This window comes from Corythoichthys intestinalis, chromosome 19 (assembly GCF_030265065.1).
Source record: "Corythoichthys intestinalis isolate RoL2023-P3 chromosome 19, ASM3026506v1, whole genome shotgun sequence".
Classification (NCBI taxonomy): Eukaryota; Metazoa; Chordata; class Actinopteri; order Syngnathiformes; family Syngnathidae; genus Corythoichthys; species Corythoichthys intestinalis.
Genome location: NC_080413.1, coordinates 15544689 through 15565617, shown reverse-complemented (window position 1 = coordinate 15565617; position 20929 = coordinate 15544689). Strand labels below are relative to the sequence as shown.

General features: G+C 39.9%; 1 protein-coding gene across 6 annotated transcripts in view; it reads left to right on the top strand.

Moving 5' to 3' along the window:
• Positions 1 to 20929, top strand: part of utrn (utrophin) — a 327279-nt gene that overhangs the window by 2444 nt on the left and 303906 nt on the right. For 4 of the 6 annotated variants that reach the window (XM_057822869.1, XM_057822867.1, XM_057822868.1 and 1 more), the window contains exon 1: positions 10279 to 12848. In XM_057822869.1, coding sequence (XP_057678852.1) covers positions 12767 to 12848 — 82 coding nt within the window. In that variant the 5' untranslated portion in view covers positions 10279 to 12766. Of the gene's footprint in view, positions 1 to 1671; positions 1797 to 10266; positions 12849 to 20929 lie in introns of those variants that run through there. The other 2 variants (XM_057822866.1, XM_057822871.1) reach the window with 2 other exon arrangements.

Sequence of the window (20929 nt, the reverse complement as noted above, 5' to 3'; positions counted from 1 at the left end):
ACAAAAATTGTACAAAAATCCTCTAAGGCTTAAATAAACTACTATTTCAGTATTAAGTTAACAGTTCAAAACAGTAAATAAAATACTGAAGGCCCAATTCTGTATCAGCAGCTTTAAACTACATTTAATTATTTTAATGTTGTGAATCAACTGTTAAAGTTGTTAAAATTGCTCCCATTATTCCATAATTTCCCATCCGTATACTTTCGACATGTGAAACTTTTAAAACCGTTTCATCATTTAAAGATAGATTCAAGTCAAGATTTTGCCGATTTAGGAGTATTTTAGATAAAAAGGCAATTAGGTCCGCTCAGAAGATACGCTAAAACAGCCTTCTAGAGAAGTCTACTGCTTTAAGATGGCGGCTGTTTACTAATGTCGGTGAGTCTGTCATTTCGCATCTAGTTTTCTGTACATCTGCTAATGCCGCCAAGTCTGTCATTTTGCATATATGTATGTGATATCTACTGTAGCATTATATGGGCGTAGTTTGTTGCGGCTGTTGGCCACAGTCAGGTATTGTTTTTTTTTTCTAGCGGCATAAGTTGAGCATGATGTTTATTCTCAGTCCGTTCCTCATTACGTCCTGACGACCGCACTGACTGTGTTTTAGTTCCGCTTTACTTGGCATATTTCAATAATCGAAATTCGTATGTTTGTGAATCGTTCTAGAATCTTCCACTGCCGAATCGCGAATAATCTAAGAATCGGAAATTTTGTACACCTCTAATGGTCATTGAGCGAATTAAACTCTTCTTAAGGCACGGCTGCACTCAAGTTTCTTGGTACATTAAAGGAAGCATTCATTTATGAATATATGTGCTATGGACCTGGGCGGGAATTTGACACGGGTAACTTGCAAGCCAGAGAACGTCTTATAACCAGTTGGTCAGGTGGGTTATGCCCTTTTTTTAAGGTACATTTTTTACTCATTTTTATTTCATGGTCAGTTACTTAGAAAACCTAAAGCCACACCGTCATCCAGACAAATTCCTTTGAATTGTAGTAGGATTAGTAGCAGTGGACAGTTTGAAAAAATATTACCACCAGTGCTTGGTTAAACAGTGTTAAAGATTGTGGCAGACGTTTTCAGCGTATGTTGTCCTCTCATAAAAAAATGGACCGGTGTGACTACAAATGGCCCTCAAGCTGTAGTTTGAACACTGCGGCTTTAGTAGGACCACTTTCATCCTCCTCACCAATCCATTGACGCTCACTTGTTTGGGTTTCTCCACACATGTATTCACTTTATCACAGATGAGCCTGGCTTTGCTGCTATTTTGGGTCCTTGCATCACCCACTGAGAAGTGTAACTGACAGAAAATCTCCTTTCATGGTAAACCAGCTATTTATTGTTATTAGGAGCTTTTGAAACAGTCTCACACACAGCCCATGTTTAGTTTGGGATGATGATGTAATCAAACAATACTCAACCTGACATAGCTTCCAAACAATGGGAACCTTGTGGAGGTTATTGCAAAACCAATTGTTACACTTCATACAGTAAGCACTCGGACGATGTCAGTCAGGCAGGCTGATGGCATCTTTTTTTCTCCTTTGCAGTGATGACGACTGAATGGGAAGTCATATCACTGGACATCCTTTGTGTCTTACCCTATACTTCTGCATTCATTGGTATATTTTATTCATTATTTGTTGTCACGCTTGTAGGTGCAGAGTTTCCTCGGACAATCAAAGCCTCGTCTGCTCCGGTTCATATGCAATCATGGCGTCACTCGGCGACTTTGCAGAGGGAGGAGCCAACGAGTTCAGCGACATCATCAAGTCGCGAGCAGGTAGGTTCTTCATTTTTTGTTTTATTAATACAGTGGTACCTTTATTCACGAAATTAATTAGTTTTGGAAGTAGCCTCGTAAACTGAAAATTTCGTAAGTAGATACGGCTTCCATGTAAATGCCCTAATCTGTTCCAATCCCCCCAAAATTCAGACATAAATCATTTATAAAACAGAAAAATACATCAAAACAAGCAATTATTACATGTTACAATTAGATTTGATCATTGCACAGTGAACATAAAATGAGAGTTGTGCATAATGTAAAAAAACAAAGAATAAAGAATAAAAGTTAATACACTCACAAAAGGCTGTCAGATCACCTCATTGCCCGGAGGGTGAATGAAGAGGATGCTGGGATGCATGCTCATTCAATAGAAGTCCCTCTTAGCCAATTGGAAGACAGGAAGATGTTAGGCACTAGCCAATGGCAGAACAGCTACAAGTATGTTACATTTAATAAACTCTGGAAGGGCGAGTAGCAGCCCATACTGTATTTTTGCCTCTTGTACCCTGAAATTTCTTTTGTAAGAGGCAATATCTACCCGTTGTGGCGTGTCGTAACGTGACAATTCCTTATTTAGTGACGTTCATAAGTAGAGGTACCACTGTACAATTGGTTGAGCCTTGTGCTAATCTTGAACATCTTATTAAAAAACTACAAATCTCATGTCTACATGCTGGCTGGAAATACATAAAATTTTCATGGTCTTGTTCAGGTTTTGAGCAACAACCGGGGACACTTGATGGTTAGGAGGAAGAAAAAAAATAGCCAAAAGATAATCAACTATGAATGATAGGCTGCCATACCAAATTATCGCTCTCATGTGAATGCCTATTTGGAATGTGCCAAACTAATGTGAATGTTTCCTGGTCAAAATGTTGCCATGATGCAATCCTTGTAACCTGTACAAACAATGTTTTCAGTAACACTTTTAAACTGTTATACTAGTGTAAAAATAGACCACTCTATTTATTGAATCATAAAAACCCGCAATAAAACTGTCATGTTACACAAATTTCAAAAGAAGTTGTAAAATCTGAAAACTTGCTTTTGGTGAAGCGAAGTGAAAAAGAATTTGCATCGATCTTTTCCTGTTATTCTGTCACTCTCTAAGGGGGGTGGGAACCTCTGGGTACTTTACGATACATTTCTCCAAATGGAATTTTAAGGTTACGATATGCATCATTGGGAAAATATTGCCTCTTGTTACGAAAGAAATTTCAGAATACGAGAGGCTTAAATACAGTATGTGCTACTACTAGCAGCTCCCAGAGTTTATTGAACGGAACATAACACATCACGGAACACCACACAAAAATACACATGGTCCCAGGCTTCAACTGGGACCGTCTGCTTTGGTCAGATGAGATCGAGTTTTTTGGCAACAAACACTCTAAGTGGGTCTGGCGTGCCATGAAAGATGCGCATGCTGAAAAGCACCACATACCCACTGTCAAGTATGGGGGTGGGTCAGTGATGCTGTGGGGCTGTTTCGCTTCCAAAGTCCCTGGGAACCTTGTTAGGGTGCATGGCATCATGAATGTTTTGAAATACCAGGACATTTTATATCAAAATCTGTTGCCCTCTGCCCGAAAGCTGAAATGGGTCGTCACTGGGTCTTTCAGCAAGACAATGACCCTAAACATATGGCCAAATCTACACAGAAATGGTTCACCAGACACAAAATCAAGCTCCTCCCATGGCCATCTCAGTCCCCAGACCTTCTTTTGTTGGCAAAAGGGGGTTGTACAAAGTATTAACACCTTGGGTGCTAATAATTGTGACACACATTATTTGATGTCAAATATTTTTTTCTTTATGTGGGATTTTTCCCCACTGAAGTAATGCACTTGTATTGAAGGTTGGATTTTTCTTTTTTTCCATTAAGGTCCCATATTATTTGAAAAAAATATATATATTAGAAGCTAAAAAACACATCTTTTTCAGGGGTGCCAATAATTATGGAGGGCACTGTATATGTATTCTAAATAAATGCACTCCTTTAGGTGAGCCCAAACCCACAGCCAAAGCTCAATATTATTACCATCAGAACAAAAACAATTGAATTATTTTCCATAAAGGCACGGGTGTATGACTCGTATTATTTTTACATTCTACACACACTCTCTTTCTAACACAGACAGTTGCCACAGAAAAAACACAGTCGCCAGAGAGAAAGAACACCACGTTTTACCAACGCTAGACACACTAAGCACTCTGGAGTTAACTCTCGTAGCTGGTGGGAAACTTTCATGACAATGTTTACTAACCTTTAATTTTGCATAAATGCGAAATCATTTTGGAGGTATTGCCTCCTCGGCAGCCACCCTCAGCAAACATGTTTTACATGTCGGTTGGCCCTCCTCTAAGCTGCGGCCATCTGTAACATTTCTGTAGCCAAAGTATTCCCATAGCAGCGATTTCCTTTTCTACGATGGGGGAAAAAAGTTCAGGAGTTTCGCCTCCTCCATCCATCGTGTAGCACAGCTGACTCTGTGAGACTGAGCAACAACCGGTTGGAGAGGGTTGAGCCTTACAGCTGCAAGCGAGGGATTTCTCCATGCATTTTTGGAACATAAAAAATAGCTAATAACCTAGGGACATTATGATGGAATTATTTTGTGGTTTTAAAACCTTGTCGTTTTCATGCCACAGTATACCTTTAAAGAGGTAATCGGCACATTTCTAGTACCACTGTATATCGATTTCTGGCAGGAGCATATCACTATACTTTTGGGATACAAAACTATATATGGTACATGGTATATCAACATTTCGATATTTAGTCACACCCCTATAATTAAGTGTGTGACTAAAAAGATTTAAACAATTGCAATTGTTAATTAGTTATTTGAACGGACTACAGTATAGTCCCTGACAAAAGTCTTGACAATTGCTAATAACCTGACTTTTAATTATTCAATTGGTTTCAGAAATGGCTGATATGAAAGCTAAGACCCTCCCAAATGATGTTGAATGTACAAAAATATATTTGTTTCACTGAAAAACTATTTATCATTTAATGAAGACATCAAGGTCACATTTTGGCAAGACAAAAGTTCTGTCGCCTACAGAAAGTAGTGTGAAAATTGAAGAAAAAATGTACTTCAAATACAAAAATATGTTACAAAACATAAGCGAATTAGTGGTGCTGTGAGATCCAAATTTAATATTTTGTATGACTTCCATGGGCTTCAGCAAGGATTCATACAATTTATTGATGAAGTCATAAGGAACATCAAAGAAAGCAGTCTTGCATGCCTCCCAGAGTTCATCAACATCCTTGGGTTTCGTCTTCCATGCTTCCGCTTTCATCCTACCCCAGACATGCTCAATGATGTTCATGTCTGGTGACTGGGCTGGCCAGTCCTGGAGGATCTTGATCTTCTTTGCCTTGAGGAACTTTGAGGTAGAGATAGAAGTATGCGATGGAGCACTATCCTGCTGTAGAATTTGTCCCTTTTTATGGTTAGGAACGTAAGAGGCAGCTAACATTTGTTAATATTTCAGACTGTTTATGTTACCTTACATCCTGCAGCTCTCTCAGGGTGCAGACAATAAAAAAACCGTGTGGCATTTGCAAAGACCCACAGCCTGTCAAAATGATGGACGCTGGAAAAGTGGCAAAAGGTGGATTTTTCAGATTAATCTTCCATTGAATTACACCACAGTCATCGCAAATATTGCAGGAGACGTACTGGAGCCCGCATGGATCTGAGATTCACTCAGAAAACAGTGAAGTTTGGTGGTGGCAAAATCATGGTCTCGGGTTACATCCAGTATGGGGGTGTGCGAGAGATCTACAGGGTGGAAGGCAACATAAATAGTCTGAATTATCAACAAATCTTAGCTGCCTCTTACATTCCTAAGCATAAAAAGGGACAAATTCTGCAGCAGGATGGTGCTCCATCGCATACTTCAATCTCTACCTCAAAGTTCCTCAAGGCAAAGAAGATCAAGACCGTCCAGGACTGGCCAGCCCAGTCACCAGCCATGAACATCATTGAGCATGTCTGGGGTAGGATGAAAGAGGAAGCTTGGAAGACGAAACCCAAGAATGTTGATGAACTCTGGGAGGCATGCAAGACTGCTTCCCAAGATGCTTCTGATGATTTCATCAATAAATTGTATGAATCCTTGCCGAAGCCCATGGAAGACATACAAAATATTAGATTTGGATCTCACGGCACCACTACTTAATTCGCTTATGTTATTTAACATGTTTTTGTATTTGAAGTACATTCTTTGTTCAATTTTCACACTACTTTCTTTAGGCGACAAAACTTTTGTCTTGCCAAAATTTGACCTTTATGTCTTCATTAAATTATAAATCTTTTTTCAGTGAAACAAATATATTTTTGTACATTCACCATCATTTGGGAGGGTCTTAGCTTTCATATGAGCCATTTCTGAAACCAATTGAATAATTAAAAGTCAGGTTATTAGCAATTGTTTCTACAAAATGGATAAGCGACAAGACTTTTGTCAGGGACTGTATATTTGTAGTGCGTAATTGTGAATGAATATGAAATTAAATATGTTCAAACAGGGTACATGACTGACAACTTATTTCTATGTATTTTTGCAACTTTCCACCCACTAGCTTTATGCTAGTTTTCCTTTCCTATCCTGTCGCACCGCCTTGCTGATTCCCCGCCAAGAATTCCGCTGTACCGTCGCAGTTTGTAATTTACGTTTGTGTCCAGACCACAATGGCACCCCTCTTGCGAAGATTCAGGTTTCCTAGCAACACCCCCCTCCCAAAGTAATGTTTTTTTTAATGGAATCGTGGGGGGAAATTTGGCATGTAGCTTAGTTACTGACCCAAAAACACATGGAGCGAGGTTTTACCATCCTGCAGGTCTCATGGTGTGTTTATGCGTGTGAGAAGGGGGGGATTACATGAAGTTCGGTTCAGTCATAGGAAGCGGCTTTAAACAACAATTCGTGTGGGCTTGGTGTGATGTGTAAAAGCTTTTCAAACTGTTTCGCACACAAACTTTAAGGTTGCCAGTGAGAAACGCGTGTTTGCCGGACAGGTGGGACGGATGTTTTTGCAGCTGAGACGAGCCCCTTTGAAAAAACATGAACTCACTCGTTTCAGCCAGCTACCATGAAGCTGCACTTTATGTCCTCTCACGGTTGGAGAGTCGCGCCACCATGACTGATTGACAGAATGTCGTCTTTGGTCATTCTGCTCTTTAGATCAGCCCATTCTTTAATTTTCATGGACAGTTTTTAACATGCCGTGTGTGTATAGTGGAGGTCAGCAGGCTACATTCCGGCTATACATACTTATGCAAACAAATGCCTATTGAGTGTCGTGGGAGGGGTGGACTCTAGATTTCCACCATGTCAACTTGTTATTCTATCCCACAATGCACCAGGCGTTGAGAGCTAAATGTTAAGTGAGCATTTTGGCATGTTCCACTACCTCCACGTGGGGGTTGCTTGTCATCCAACTCACTATGGAATTTGAAAGTACAGTGAATCTGTTCCTTGCAAGGGAAATTCAAGACACACCCGTTATCCAACCAGACTTATTCAAACATTCATTTCATTACTAGCATTGCATTACTAGCTACAGTGTTGGGAAAGTTCTTTTTCTATATGAAATAGTTCCAATTGCAGTTCACAAATTTTAATTGAACTGTTCAGTTCATAGTTCATACAGGACTTTAAGAAATGTTTTATACTAAAGTTTTGGTTTAAAAAAAATGACCTTTTGTAGTTCTGTACTTTCTTCTCCCCAGTAATTGCTGCAAGCTATTGTTGACGGTGTCAATATAGAACCACAGACAGCAATTATTTGAGCCACTTTAACACTGAAACTGTCAGATTCATTTTAATGTGCAATTTCAAATCCACGTTGGTGCTGACCTGTTTGTAAAATTCGCTTAAAGGTTGGTACTGGGGCAGTGGTCTGCCAGATTTTGCACCCCATCAGAAGTTGCAACTTTGTGGTTCTGCCATGCGCATATTTTTTGCAAATGGCCGCAAATGCAGTGATTCTAATTAAACACAAAAAACTTTCTATAAAGAAAGGAATTATGTACTTACGTTTGGTCATGGACGCACATGAAGGAAAGTTCACACACTGCTGCACACTGCTTTCTCACTGTTAACGATTTCTCCCTGCCGTTAAGCATTTATTTACGCCAGGGTTGTTTTTGGCAGCCCTTTTAATTTTCAAATTAGTCTTAGTCTTTTGGACGATAATAATTTTTAGTTTCGATCATATTTTGGTCATTTCACAATAGGGGTGGGCGATATGGCCTTAAACATGTATCACGATAAATGGAGCAGATTTATCTCGATAACGATAAATGACGATAAAGTCGTCCAAGCGGACTGTTATATAATTTGAAAATCTGAATCAATGCATGAAATACAGATTAACAGTTTCTTGTTGATTTAGTTACCAGCATTCAATTTGATATATTTAACAAATGTACATGCAGTCTAGACATTAGGTTTATACAAATGAATTGTAAACAATAAGAATTCAAGTATGAGCATTTATAACAGAGTGTATGGCTTGAACAATGTACATTGTCAAAATCGATATGCCTGTGCAAACATGTCATTGTAACACAAATGACTTGCAGCTCGAACAGTACACTTCAAAAAGACAATTTATTGTTAATGGCTGCTGTGACATAATTATTCAATACAAGTGTTTACTTTATGGTTTCAGGGTCTCCCCCCCCCCAGTGCATTTTTTAATAAATGCACACATACATGAACCCCCAAACAGACAGACAGACAGACACACATTAAAGCTATATTGATCTTCTGCAAATGAAACACTTAAGATTTTATGATAGCAATAATGACACAGAATTAAACACATACAGAAAAATAGCTGGGGCCATTTATGCTTTATGCTGAATGCTTTACCATCACAAAAGCTATCAGAGAAATCACACACAGTCAGATACAAAATAACGCGACATAGTAATTGCTAGATGCAGTCCATGCCCAATCCACTCATTAAATTCAGCCGTTTCGACAAGGTTAGAGCCGCTATCCGACTCCATCACGTTCATTTGTAGCGTTAGCCGCTAGCGGCCGCTAGCGTTAGCGGCTAGCGTTAGCCTGTGGCCTGGCTACCGGTAGAAAGCACTGAAAGCCCCATCTCCGGAAATTGTGAGAACAAGGGAGGACAGCTGGTGAAAGCCCGTCTGGATGCCACCAAGAGTCTATTAAATGTCGGCGAACCTCCCTTAAGCCACACTCCATCACGTTTTGCTTGTAGCATTAGCTGCTAGCGTTAGCTTACCGGGCTTCTGTTTGATTGGCTTCCTGATGATCACGTGACTCCCTACGTAAGTACATTCACTGCTTTCTTAAAGGGGAATGAGCATAGACGAACAACACAGAGTCAAAGCGGGATGAAAAGACTATTTTCTTGTTTTATTAATTTACCGAATTTACCGACATGGTCAAAATTACGTCGGTCATCGTGAAGAATTTCGGTGACGGTAAATTTTCGGTTTACCGCCCAGCTCTATTTCACAATGTGTTTGGCTTCGTCTAGTTTTTGTTGACGAAATCTCAGATTAATTTCGTCTAGTTTAAGTTGACGTTTACTCGATATTTTTGTCTGTAAAATTTGAAAGTTTCATTCCAAAAATAAATCAATTAAAAAAAAAAAAAGTTTCCATGTTCCGACTATTTCGAACGAACATTGACAGACAAGCACATATTGTAGCATCTACAAATCTATCATGTGACAATTCACACTCAGCAGGAAAACAGTGTATTATTTTAAATTAATCATACCCACCTTGATACCACAAACTATGTAAAAAAAAAAAAAAAAAAAAAAAAAAAAAAAAAAAAAAAAAAAAGAAAGAAAATTGTCCGAGAGTTTAAGGGGACGCTCGCCGCTAGCAATAGCCTAATGCTAACGTGAATGTTATGCTAACGCTATTAATTACATCCATTGTGTGATTCAGATTCAGAATATTTATTGTCATTGTTACTAAAAGCACAACGAAACTTTGTTTGGCGCATCCATACAGCTAAGTTGGTAAAGTGCAAAACCCATTAGCTCACGGCCATACTACCCTGAGAATGCCCGATCTCGTCTGATGATCACTCAACACAGACCTTTAAGGGCTAAAGCAACATTGCATATTCTCTCTTGCAAAGATAACAAGACAAATTTCTGTGTGTGTGTCTTAAAACAAGCAATGGGGAGACTTGAGAGAACCTTTGTGTGTGAAATGGGGGGGGGGGGGCGCAGCACATCACATGAGTGACACAACCAGACACTGCTATGATGCAGGGTAGCTGCAGATAAAATGTCACACATTGTGAACATGTGACTGAAACTATGGTGCATGTTCGTCTTGTTCTTGTCTCGTCAAACGAAAACTGGCATTCGTGTTGTTATGTTTTAGTCTCCCAATACACGTTTTTAGCTTGTTATCGTCTCGTCATCATCATGAAAAAAAATTGTTTGTCGACGAAATATTTTCGTTTTCGTCATCGTTGACGAAAACAACACTGATTTACGCCCTATTCATGTTGCACATGTATGTTTATGATGTAACTTGTTTATTTAGCCCTTTTGGATAATATTGAGAGTCCAACTGAATGTAAAAGAATGCTTATTCGCCGCCATAAAAGCAGGCAAAATCTGACAGGACACCAGGTTACGAGAGCTGTCGTTTATTGTGTCCATGCTGCCGTATATGCTAGAACAACACAGCCGTGATAGGCAGCTTGAGTTGCCAGGTTTGATCGTTTTCCGCTATAAATCTGTTTTTTATCGTGTGTTTTTAGCCTATGGCTTTATCTGTTTTGTCTGAAAGGCTCTAACGAGGTTATGAACACCGCTCACAACCACTAGAAGGAGCGTGTTCACAGTAATGTTCAGACATTGTTGAGACAGCAAAATGATCCGTTCAATTCAAGTTCGCCCAAATTGTAAATCTGTTCATTGAACGCGTTCATGCACAACACTGACTAGCAACAAAGCTAACGTTTACTAGCATTACAGTACATCCAACAAAGCCAACTCAGATTACTCAACACCATATAGTGTCCATTCGGTGCAACGTTTACTAGAATTACAGTACATCCAACAAAGCCAACTCAGATTACTCAACATCATATAGTGTCCATTCGGTGCAATGGGAATTAATTTTACACTCTGGTTTTATCATTACGGTCTTTCTCAAACATTCAGGGAATAAATACCACACTGTCGTCAATTGTTTCGCAGGTTCTCAAATCCCTTGAAGGTTAAGAAGTATTATATTACTTTTTATCAAAAGATCTATGGATTCGTTTGAGAAGAACAAAACAGACTGTCCTCTTGTAAAGTACTTGACAAGCATGGAACTATTCAGGCTTCGGCTGCATTTTGCCACATGGCACAGCATTGTAAACCAAACCCTGTGTGAATGATCCATTCTGGTCATTCCTAAGGGAGGAAAAATGTGAGAGGTCAAATATCCTCACACGTATGTTTTATTTTTTTTTAAGTAAATTTCTCCTGACGGTTCATGATAACCTCTTAGGAACGTCCTTATGTTTTTGACCATCTGCTTGCACTTTAGGGTGTGACGTGAAACAAAACCAAGAAGAACAACGTGATTGTCGCCAAATGGAGGGTGTGGCATCAAGTTTTGTGATGGCTGGGTGGAACGTGTAATTGGATGCACTCCAGCTGGTGTGTGAGAGTGGGCGTGCGGTGTGCTCTCTGCTGTAACAGTTTGGATGGCTTGTCCTTGAATAACTTGGTGACATATTGGAACCGTCTGTAGTAACATTTGCCACCTAATCACTGATGAATACTTAAAGCCCATCCTAAAATCAAGGACGTTTCTCTCAATTGAATGGATGCAACATGGAAATTTCTTGGATTGTTGTCTTTGGTCAGCCCGTGCAAATGTGTCATTCCACTTCTATAATCCGAGAATTTTAGAGCAATAAAGGCACATTGGCCACTTCTTAACCGTCGCATGACAGGATTAAGTAAAACAAAAACTACACAAGCCAGGAGGGATCAGGTTAACCCTTTCAAGATTTTCTTCGTGAATAAATGTGGTTAAAAACCCTGAGATCCTTTCCTTTTTTGGCTTAGGGGCAAGTTTGAGACTGCTTGTATTTACTCCTCCTCCTGGCTGTTTACTTATAGTCCTTTCGGTCCCTTTTAGGAATTGTTCATAACATTGTTTCAAACTTAAGCGTTTAAAAGTGGAAGTTTTGAAAGCAAGATAAGTGTTTTTGTCATGACGTTTATCACAGCTAAATGTATTAGACGCCTATCATTGTCAATGGCAGCCAGTGAGCAAAGTGCCTTGGGATTCGTGGACTGAATGACAGATTTGGGAACCCTCTCCATGTCAGCATGACTAATTCAGTCCAGTGGAAATTCCCTTTTTTGTCTCTGGGCTTTTTCATCCACTTTTCTACCCTGCTTTTAGTCTTCCTTAGCAGGCATCGCATAGCCTGCTCACTGCTTTCGATGATTTTTCTTGTCTATAGTACTTCCTACATGTTTAAGAACGGAAAAGACTATATCAGGCACAGGAAAAATGAACTTCCTTTCCCTTCCATTTTACTTTCACTGTTCAAGTTGCTGGTTTTGTAATAGCAGTTCAGTCAACTTCAGAAACATTTTAGTTTTTGGCAATATAAAATTTGTTCGATTGATGCATTGTTGACGTCAGGAATAGTTCGTTTCAGCTATATATTCATTACAGATCCTAATGTGACCGTAACAGCCCTCGTCTGCTAACTTTTCTCACCCACTCATGAAGTGTTTGCGGGGTATGTGGCTCCACGCACACGTGTGATGTCCCAGCACCCCAACTCAGCGCCTTTGGTGCAGAAAAAAAAAATAAAGTTCTCGCACCTCCTACTTCCTCTTTTACTTATTACTGTTCTTCCGTCTCCTGCTACCACCTTGTCGTCATCTTCTGCGTTGTTTTTTTTTTTCACTTTCTGACATGAATTTAAGTAAGTGGATGTCATGGCGAAAGCGCAATTTTTTCAGGAGGAAACGGAAGCCTGAAATAATTCTTGACGTTGGTAAGTGCAAGGCCTTTGTCCACTTAAATCTGATGAACTGACGAGTGCTTGAAGCTAAAGTGATTTTGCTTGTCTCGGGCAACTTAATTATCATTTAAGTTTTCAGAATATTTCAAAATACTTGTAAAAACCAATACACAATATACTTTATACTGTGCACAACGCACATTCTCATAGAAAACACAAAACATAGCTTCCTCTACAAGCTGAAGTTGGGGCATTTACTTATCTGCTACCTTCAACATTAGCGTCAACCCTGTGTAGTGTCTGAGGGTGTGTTAACTAATCATTCCATCGCCTTGCATGCTGTGGTGGCTCTGAACACTGACTTTATCTGTGTTCATGGCCTGTCAACTCGCCGTCCTGCAATGCATTGAGACTCCCCCACCTTCAACCTGCTCTGTCCTATTTTTTTCTGGTTGTGCTCGCTCGCTGTTGCTGCTGCATTCCTCTGGTCCTTCGCTGGTTTTCTAGTCAAGGACACTGAAAGGCAAAGAAGAAAGGAGGAGCCCAAGATGTCCAAATTTCTTTGAGTCTTGACTATTGTTTATGGCAACTCGGCAGATGGCAGACTTCTGATATTGCTAGGCGGCAGGACGTGCCCTACCACGATAGGAAGTTGGTGATTCTTTGGCAGTGATTAGCTATTATGTGGCTGATTCATTAAAATGAAGTGAATGAAGAAATATAGTGATTGGACAAAATAATGGAAACACCTAACATTTTGGCATCATAATCATTGAACCTAATTGTCAAAGAATGGCATGAGGAACATTCTAATGAAGTTGAGCGTCTCGTAAGACCGGCACAATCCCCAGACCTCAACATTATTGAGCATTTAGGGTCAGTATTAGAGATTCAATTAAGACATCGATTTTCACTGCCATCGTCTCTAAAAGAGTTAGAGGGTATTCTAACTGAAGAATGGCTTTAAATTTCTTTGTCAACAATTCACAAGTTGTATGAATCAATACCTTGGAGAATTGAGGCTGTAATTGCCGCAAAATCGGACCTACACCATATTAAATTAGTTTTTGTTGATTTTTTTGAAGGTGTTTCTGTTATTTTGTCCAACCCCTGTAAGTTCTCAAGAGTGTGAGAATGAGTGGTCGGACGGGCCGATGGCGCAGACTGGCTGCCTCGCTTCTGTCGGACTGCCCCAGGGCAGCAGGGGCTGCAGTAGTGGCTTACCACTGTCGAGTGTGGAGTGAAAGAATAATGCAATGTAAAGCGTCCTTGAGTGTCCAAAAAAGTGCTATGTAAGTCCAGTGCTGCAATGATTAATCGATTAAATTGAGTAATTTGACAAGAAAAGGTTTTGAGTTCAATTTTGCTGCTTCAATGATAAGAGTGGCGTTGTAATGTTTTTTTTTTTTTTTTTTTTTTTTTTGAAAGTGTTGCATTTAGTTTCATTGATTTGGCAGGACACACTGCTGTCTGGTGGCAACAATGAATATGACCTAACTTGTCTAATGTTGCTGAATCCAGCTGCTCCCTGTTAAGGCCAACATAGGGCTATAAGTTTTTGTTTTAGTTTATGCATTTGCGATGTAGTTTAGAGGAATATTTAGCATTTTTTTGTGGAAATATGTGCTAGAACGAATTGTAAAGAAAGTTTGCATTTTATAGTGTTTAAGCTAGCGGACTTTTGCCATGTAAGTTAGGTTAATTCGATTCGATCTACTAAATTTACATATCAATTCAACTAATTTGACATGTAAACTCAAAAAATTTTTTTTGCTCTTTTGTTGTACTTGGATATTTTTTTTTCTATTTGAGGATAAACTTAAAGGGTATGAAAACGCAAAGGGGGTGTGAGACATCAATAGAACCGTTATGTGCCAAGATAACAAATATTTATAAAGTTAAAAAAAAAAAATCAATCACATTAATGAGCAATTATCGAAAATAGATCGAAAATGATGAACATTTCCGAAAGTGTTCCGGAAACAGCCGAATGGGGTGGAGACGTCATAACAAGGAAACAAAAAGTCGAGGCAGGTGCCATCGTTGTTTATCGACGAGAGAGTTGCGTTCGGGTTTTATCAAAAAATCGCTAAAATGGTTCAAACCTGTCATGCTATGTGGTTTACAAATAGCCATTTGTCGCAATTTAGTACCCATGAGTTGCCGAACGTGAGAAAAAGAGTTGGACTACGCAGACAATGAGTAAAGTTCGTCAGTGCTAAGAGGGCTAATTTTGCAATTTTACAGGGAAACGGGAACCTGACGAGCCAGAAGATGTGCCTACAACCTCAAAGACAACAAAATTTATGCTACTTCCCAATCACTAAAGACCCACGAACTGCGAAGGAGTGAATTCATGACCCGTATGTGAATAAATAGAGTGTTTCGAGCATGTCTGTGGAACAGGAATATCATCATGTAGAGATTGCAAATCACGGCGACTTAAACGTACATTTGAGACAACAACTCTACCGAAGTTCTGGATTAAAGTCATTTCGGAATATCCCGACATCGCTTGGAGCGCGCTGAAAACTGTGCTACAATTTCCAACATCGCTAGCTTGATGCTAGCCTCTCTCACTCTCCCATCTCGTCTCAACGAAACAAACTCAGCCCTCCCACTGATTCAGCGGGTGAGTTGTATTTTTCCCCTGCACTTAAAGAGCATATGACACGAGAAAAAAAGTCTCAAATGGCATTATTATGTGAATTAGAATCATATTTTGAGACGATTCGACTATATACAACAATTTAGAATAGCACAGATGACGAGAAATTAGTCTTTTAATCTGCCGGTTAGCCACGCCTACCATTATAGGGCTTTAGTGTCCCCAACAGGTGGATGACGTCAGCGGTAGACTGGGCTCATCGGTTTTACTATTCAGCCCATTGAGGGGGAATTATTCAGAACGAGGAAAATGCGACGAAGAGAGCCGCAAAATGTCATTGTTTCAGTCTCTCTACTCCAATATTTTTACAGGATATTCTTTTTATCCAAGTATTTTTCCCCAATAGCTATATAAATGGCTTGAGAAGGACCAGTCAGCCCGTCGAGGGGGAACTATTCACAACGAGGAAAACGCGACGAAGAGAGCGGCAAAATCTCATTGTTTCTGTCTCTTTACTTCAATATTTTTACAGGATATTCTTTTTATCCAAGTATTTTCCCCAATAGCTATATAAATGGCTTGAGAAGGACCAGTCAGCCCGTCGAGGGGGAACTATTCACAACGAGGAAAACACGACGAAGAGAGCGGCAAAATGTCATTGTTTCTGTCTCTTTACTTCAATATTTTTACAGGATATTCTTTTTATCCAAGTATTTTCCCCAATTGCTAAATAAATGGCATGTTCATGACAAATAACAGTATTGTGCTGAATGGAATATGAAATAATAAAAATGCATTTATTCAGGACGACATGGCAAAATTACTCCATAATGGTCAAAAATGTCGACTTCACCTTTACTGTCGCACCTCCCGAACGATATTTTATGACACCTAAATCGGACATATGTCATTTCCTTTCCCCGGTTTCGGAGAATGTAAACAAACCAGAAGCTGTGACAGCTAGCCGACATGCTAACCCAAACCGAGTGATGTTTCAAAGTCTTCGAAGTGGAAAATCACACATAACTATCCTGGATTATTTGACATGACGACCCGGTTGTCAATGGTCTTAGTGGATCGGCAAACCGCCCGGCGGAGAGCAATTTACAGTTCGTTCCCCGGAGGAGGGTGGCTGGATTTGTTGTGCAGCTAACGTGGTGCTGCTAATGACCATTAGGAGAGCTTTTTACATGGGGTGACGTGGCTCAGTGGTAGAGTAATTGTCCCCCAACCCAGAGGTTGTGGGTTCGATTCTCTGCCGATGAACACGTCTAAGTGTCCTTGAGCAAGACACTGAACCCCACGTTGCTCCTGGTGCTGCGTCACCAGTAGGTGGATGGTGAGATAGTGTAGAGCGCCTTGAAAGGTGGAAAAGCGCTATATAAGTGTAACACCATTTACATGCCTATCAATGATCAAACGTAAGTAGTCCTTCATTTAAAGGAAGTTTGTAGTGTTTACTTTGTAATCGCTGTATTCGTTTTTGACATAATACAAAACAAGATGTTTACTCACTTCCTCATAAGTCCAATGGTCCCACAGTAAATATCCACGGTGAATGGGAACCTTTTGAAACTCCAAAAAGGCGCATACGCCTCTCCCTCATACAGAATGATTTTTCTGCAGCCGTTTGGCTGGCGTGATGCGAAAAATAAACGTATTAATCCGCAAAATCAGCTGAATCCTTCGTCCTAATACACAACAGTACACTGTAGTAGAGCAGGGCGGTAAACCGAAAATTTACCGTCACCGAAATTCTTAACGATGACCGACGTAATTTTGACCATGTCGGTAAATTCGGTAAATTAATAAAACAAGAAAATATAGTATTTTCATCCCGCTTTGATTCTGTGTTGTCCGTCTATGTTCATTCCCCTTTAAGAAACCGTCAATGGGCTTACGTAGGGAGTCACGTGATCATCAAGGAGCCAATCAAACAAAAGCCCAGTAAGCTAACGCTAGCAGCTAACGCTACAAGCAAAACGTGATGGAGTGTGGCTTAAGGGAGGTTCACCAAACTTTTAACCGACATTTAGTAGACTCTTGGTGGCATCCAGACGGGCTTTCACCCGCTGTCCTCCCTGCTGTTCTCACAATTTCCGGAGATGGTGCTTTCAGTGCTTTCTACTGGTAACCAGGCTAACGCTAGCTAGCGGCTAACGCTACAAATGAACGTGATGTAGTCGGATAGCGGCTCTAACTTGTCGAAACGGCTGAACTTAATGAGTGGATTGGGCACGGACTGCATCTAGCAATTACTATGTGGCATTATTTTGTATCTGTCTGTGTGTGATTCCTCTGATAGCTTTTGTGATGGTAAAGCATTCAGCTTAAAGTACAATCCAACGGCGAAACTTATAATGACCGAGAAATGGCCCCAGCTATTTTTCTGTATGTGCTTATTTCTGTGTCATTATTGCTATCATAAAATCTTAAGCGTTTCATTTGAAGAAGATCAATATAGCTTTAATGTGTGTGTGTCTCTCTCTGTTTGTTTGGGGTTTCATTTGTGCGTGCATTTATTAAAAAATGCACTGGGGGGGGACCCTGAAACCATAATGTAAACACTTGTATTTAATAATTATGTCACAGCAGCCATTAACAAGTTGTCTTTTTGAAGTGTACTGTTCAACCTGCAAGTCATTTGTGTTACAATGACATGTTTGCACAGGCATATTGATTTTGATAATGTACATTGTTCAAGTCATACACGCTGTTATAAATGTTCATACTTGAATTCTTATTGCTTACATTACATTTTTATAAACTTAATGTTTAGACTGCATGTACAATTGTTAAATACAGTATATGAAATTGAATGCTGGTAAATAAATCAACAAGAAACAGTTAATCTGTATTTCATGCATTGATTCAGATTTTCAAATTATATAACAGTACGCTTGGGCAAATTTATCGTCATTTATCGTTATCGAGATAAATCTGCTCAATTTATCGTGATACATGTTTAAGGCCATATCGCCCAGCCCTACACTGTAGCGTGAAGAGGACGTCTTCTACCGTACACGTCACAGCGCCCTCCTCCTCAATGCAAGACCGAAGCCGGAAGTCACTCATTTTCATGGCGCGGGATTCAATAAAAACTAAATAAAAATAGCGATCGCTTCCACACACATCCAAGCGGCCCATATCATTCAGGGGCATAAAATACCGCGTGTATTATGAAATAAACATGCTTTTTCGTGTCACAGGCACTTTAACACGACGGGGCTAAAAAAAATGCTATTTTATATTTGCTGTATTTTTCTGCCGCACATTGCCATTGTTCTGACAAAGTTGGCATGCACGTAATGTTAAAAAGGACCACGAATGCAGCGATTCCTAAGTACACACTACAAACTTACTTTAAAGAAAGGAATATTAACTTACGTTTGCCATGTTTGGCGCACACAACAACTGCACGTAGCCCTCTCACTTAACGACTTCGCCGCGTCGTTAAGCGTTAATTTACGCCATTTCCGTGTTGCACATGTATGTTTGTGATGTAAATAGTTTTTTAGCACCATTGGATAACATTGCGAGTCCAACTGAATATAAAAGAGGGACACCGGTCCGTGAAAAAAAGACCCAAATCACACCGGGAACCCCTGCTCTCATCCCATTCATATTTGTGTCGGTTGGCAGAGCGAAACCGATGATAGCATATTAAATGATAATTATTCTATACATTATTTTGCGGTCACGGTCTATCAGCTTCACAAAAAGAAATGCAAAACATACCATTTGGTGTTTCCCACACGAACTGTTGTCGGGGTTTCATCAGTGTGATTGCTCCCCTCAATGATCCTTTCATTAGACTGCATTGGCTTTCGTTTGGGCTCAAATTGATAACCCAAAACACCAAAGAAAGGTTCATAACTCTCCTCGTCACCATTAGAAGAATGTTCGTTACGTCGGATTCGTTGCTGCAACTAGAAACGTAATTGTCCGCCATCATCGCCGCCATTCAGTACTAAAGCACCGAGCCGGTTGTTTCCTTGTTTTGATGTCACGCCCACAATCTGCCAGATTTCCGGGATCTCGGGGGCGGGTCTTTTTAGCTTGAAATTGCCCCAAATTTCTTTCATTTTCTTGGTGTTGCGATGTGTGTAATTACACGAAGTGACATGATATTAATCCAAAAGGCATTCGTTTATGGATAAATGATGGAATATTAGCATTTCCCCAGGTGTTGACATACACTTTAAGTATTTTAATATATCTTTTAAATGCATTTATTGCTCTGTCAAATGAAAGTGCAATCCTGTATAGTTTGAAGAAACACGAAGGTATTATTCTGTATTCACGTTTTTTCTATTTTAATGTAAATATTTACAATACTGTAATTTGCCATTTTTGCTCTTGTGTTAGCGTAAGTTTGTGATCGACTTCAATGTGTTCAGACAATTCTGTCTGTAGGAATGGAACTCGTAAAACATGGAGCCCCTTAACATCACGTTGTGGCATTATAATACAATCATAAACATTTAGATGTTTTTCAAACTATGAAAGGTTCCCCAGAGATGTCAGTGATGGTGACGAAAGGTTTCCCCGCTACAAATTCCCAGCGCTTTGAGAGCAAAAGCATGTCAACAAGGCTCTGCTGCAGTGACAAGCTGAGGCAAGTGACTACTGGAAGCTTGGAGGGAGGAATGCATTTGGGAATTATGGGAATTCTGTGCATTCTTCCCATCCTACACAAGCAAGGGAGAGTTCATCTCTGCTGGGGTTGTTTTGTGAGAGCGCTTTTGTTTCCAGGAGGAGTTAGTTTAGTGACGCACAATGAGCAGATGACTTGAAAGCCAGCTATTGTGTTGACTGTTGAATGAGAAGGTGAAGTTCATCCTGGAAAACTGTTGTCGGACACAAGATTTGCCTTAAAAAGTCACATATACACGACCCCAGCTTGATATCTCTGAGTTCATCCTGGCTAGTTGCCACTTAATCACGTGACCTTGTGGTTAATGGGTTAACTGTGGCTGGATTTTGTAAAAGCCTCGATTAGGACAACTACTGGGGTGGAACCATGTGAACTTAGGAAGTGTGGCCTGGCTTGTAAATTGCTGTGTTTGCTCGCCCATGTTTGCAGTGTGATGTTGCCGTGGAATCCAGCACGGTTTGTTTGGTTTCCACCTCAGTGACTCCCTGCCTGAGGTCATCACATTTGTCCACCTGTGAAATAAAAGCGATATTTATTTGAAAAGTGTGCATCTTGTGTGTTTTTAGGGTTCCTGCATTGCTTTCAGTCGAGTCCCCAGACTCAATCCTCTCGGGTATGGATTATGTAACCATTCTAGTTTGCTAAAAAACTGCCATCAGCGGGACTAATATAATTGTTATTATTACATGGGATCTTCAGTCTTTATTTACTGTATCTCACTGGCTGCCTGCAGTACTTATGCTAAATTGTGATTGTTCTATTAAAATGTAAAAAAAATAATAAAAAAAATGCTACTGTCGTGTTATCAGCTAAATTTTAAAGTGGAAACGCAGCATTTGTGTGTACATA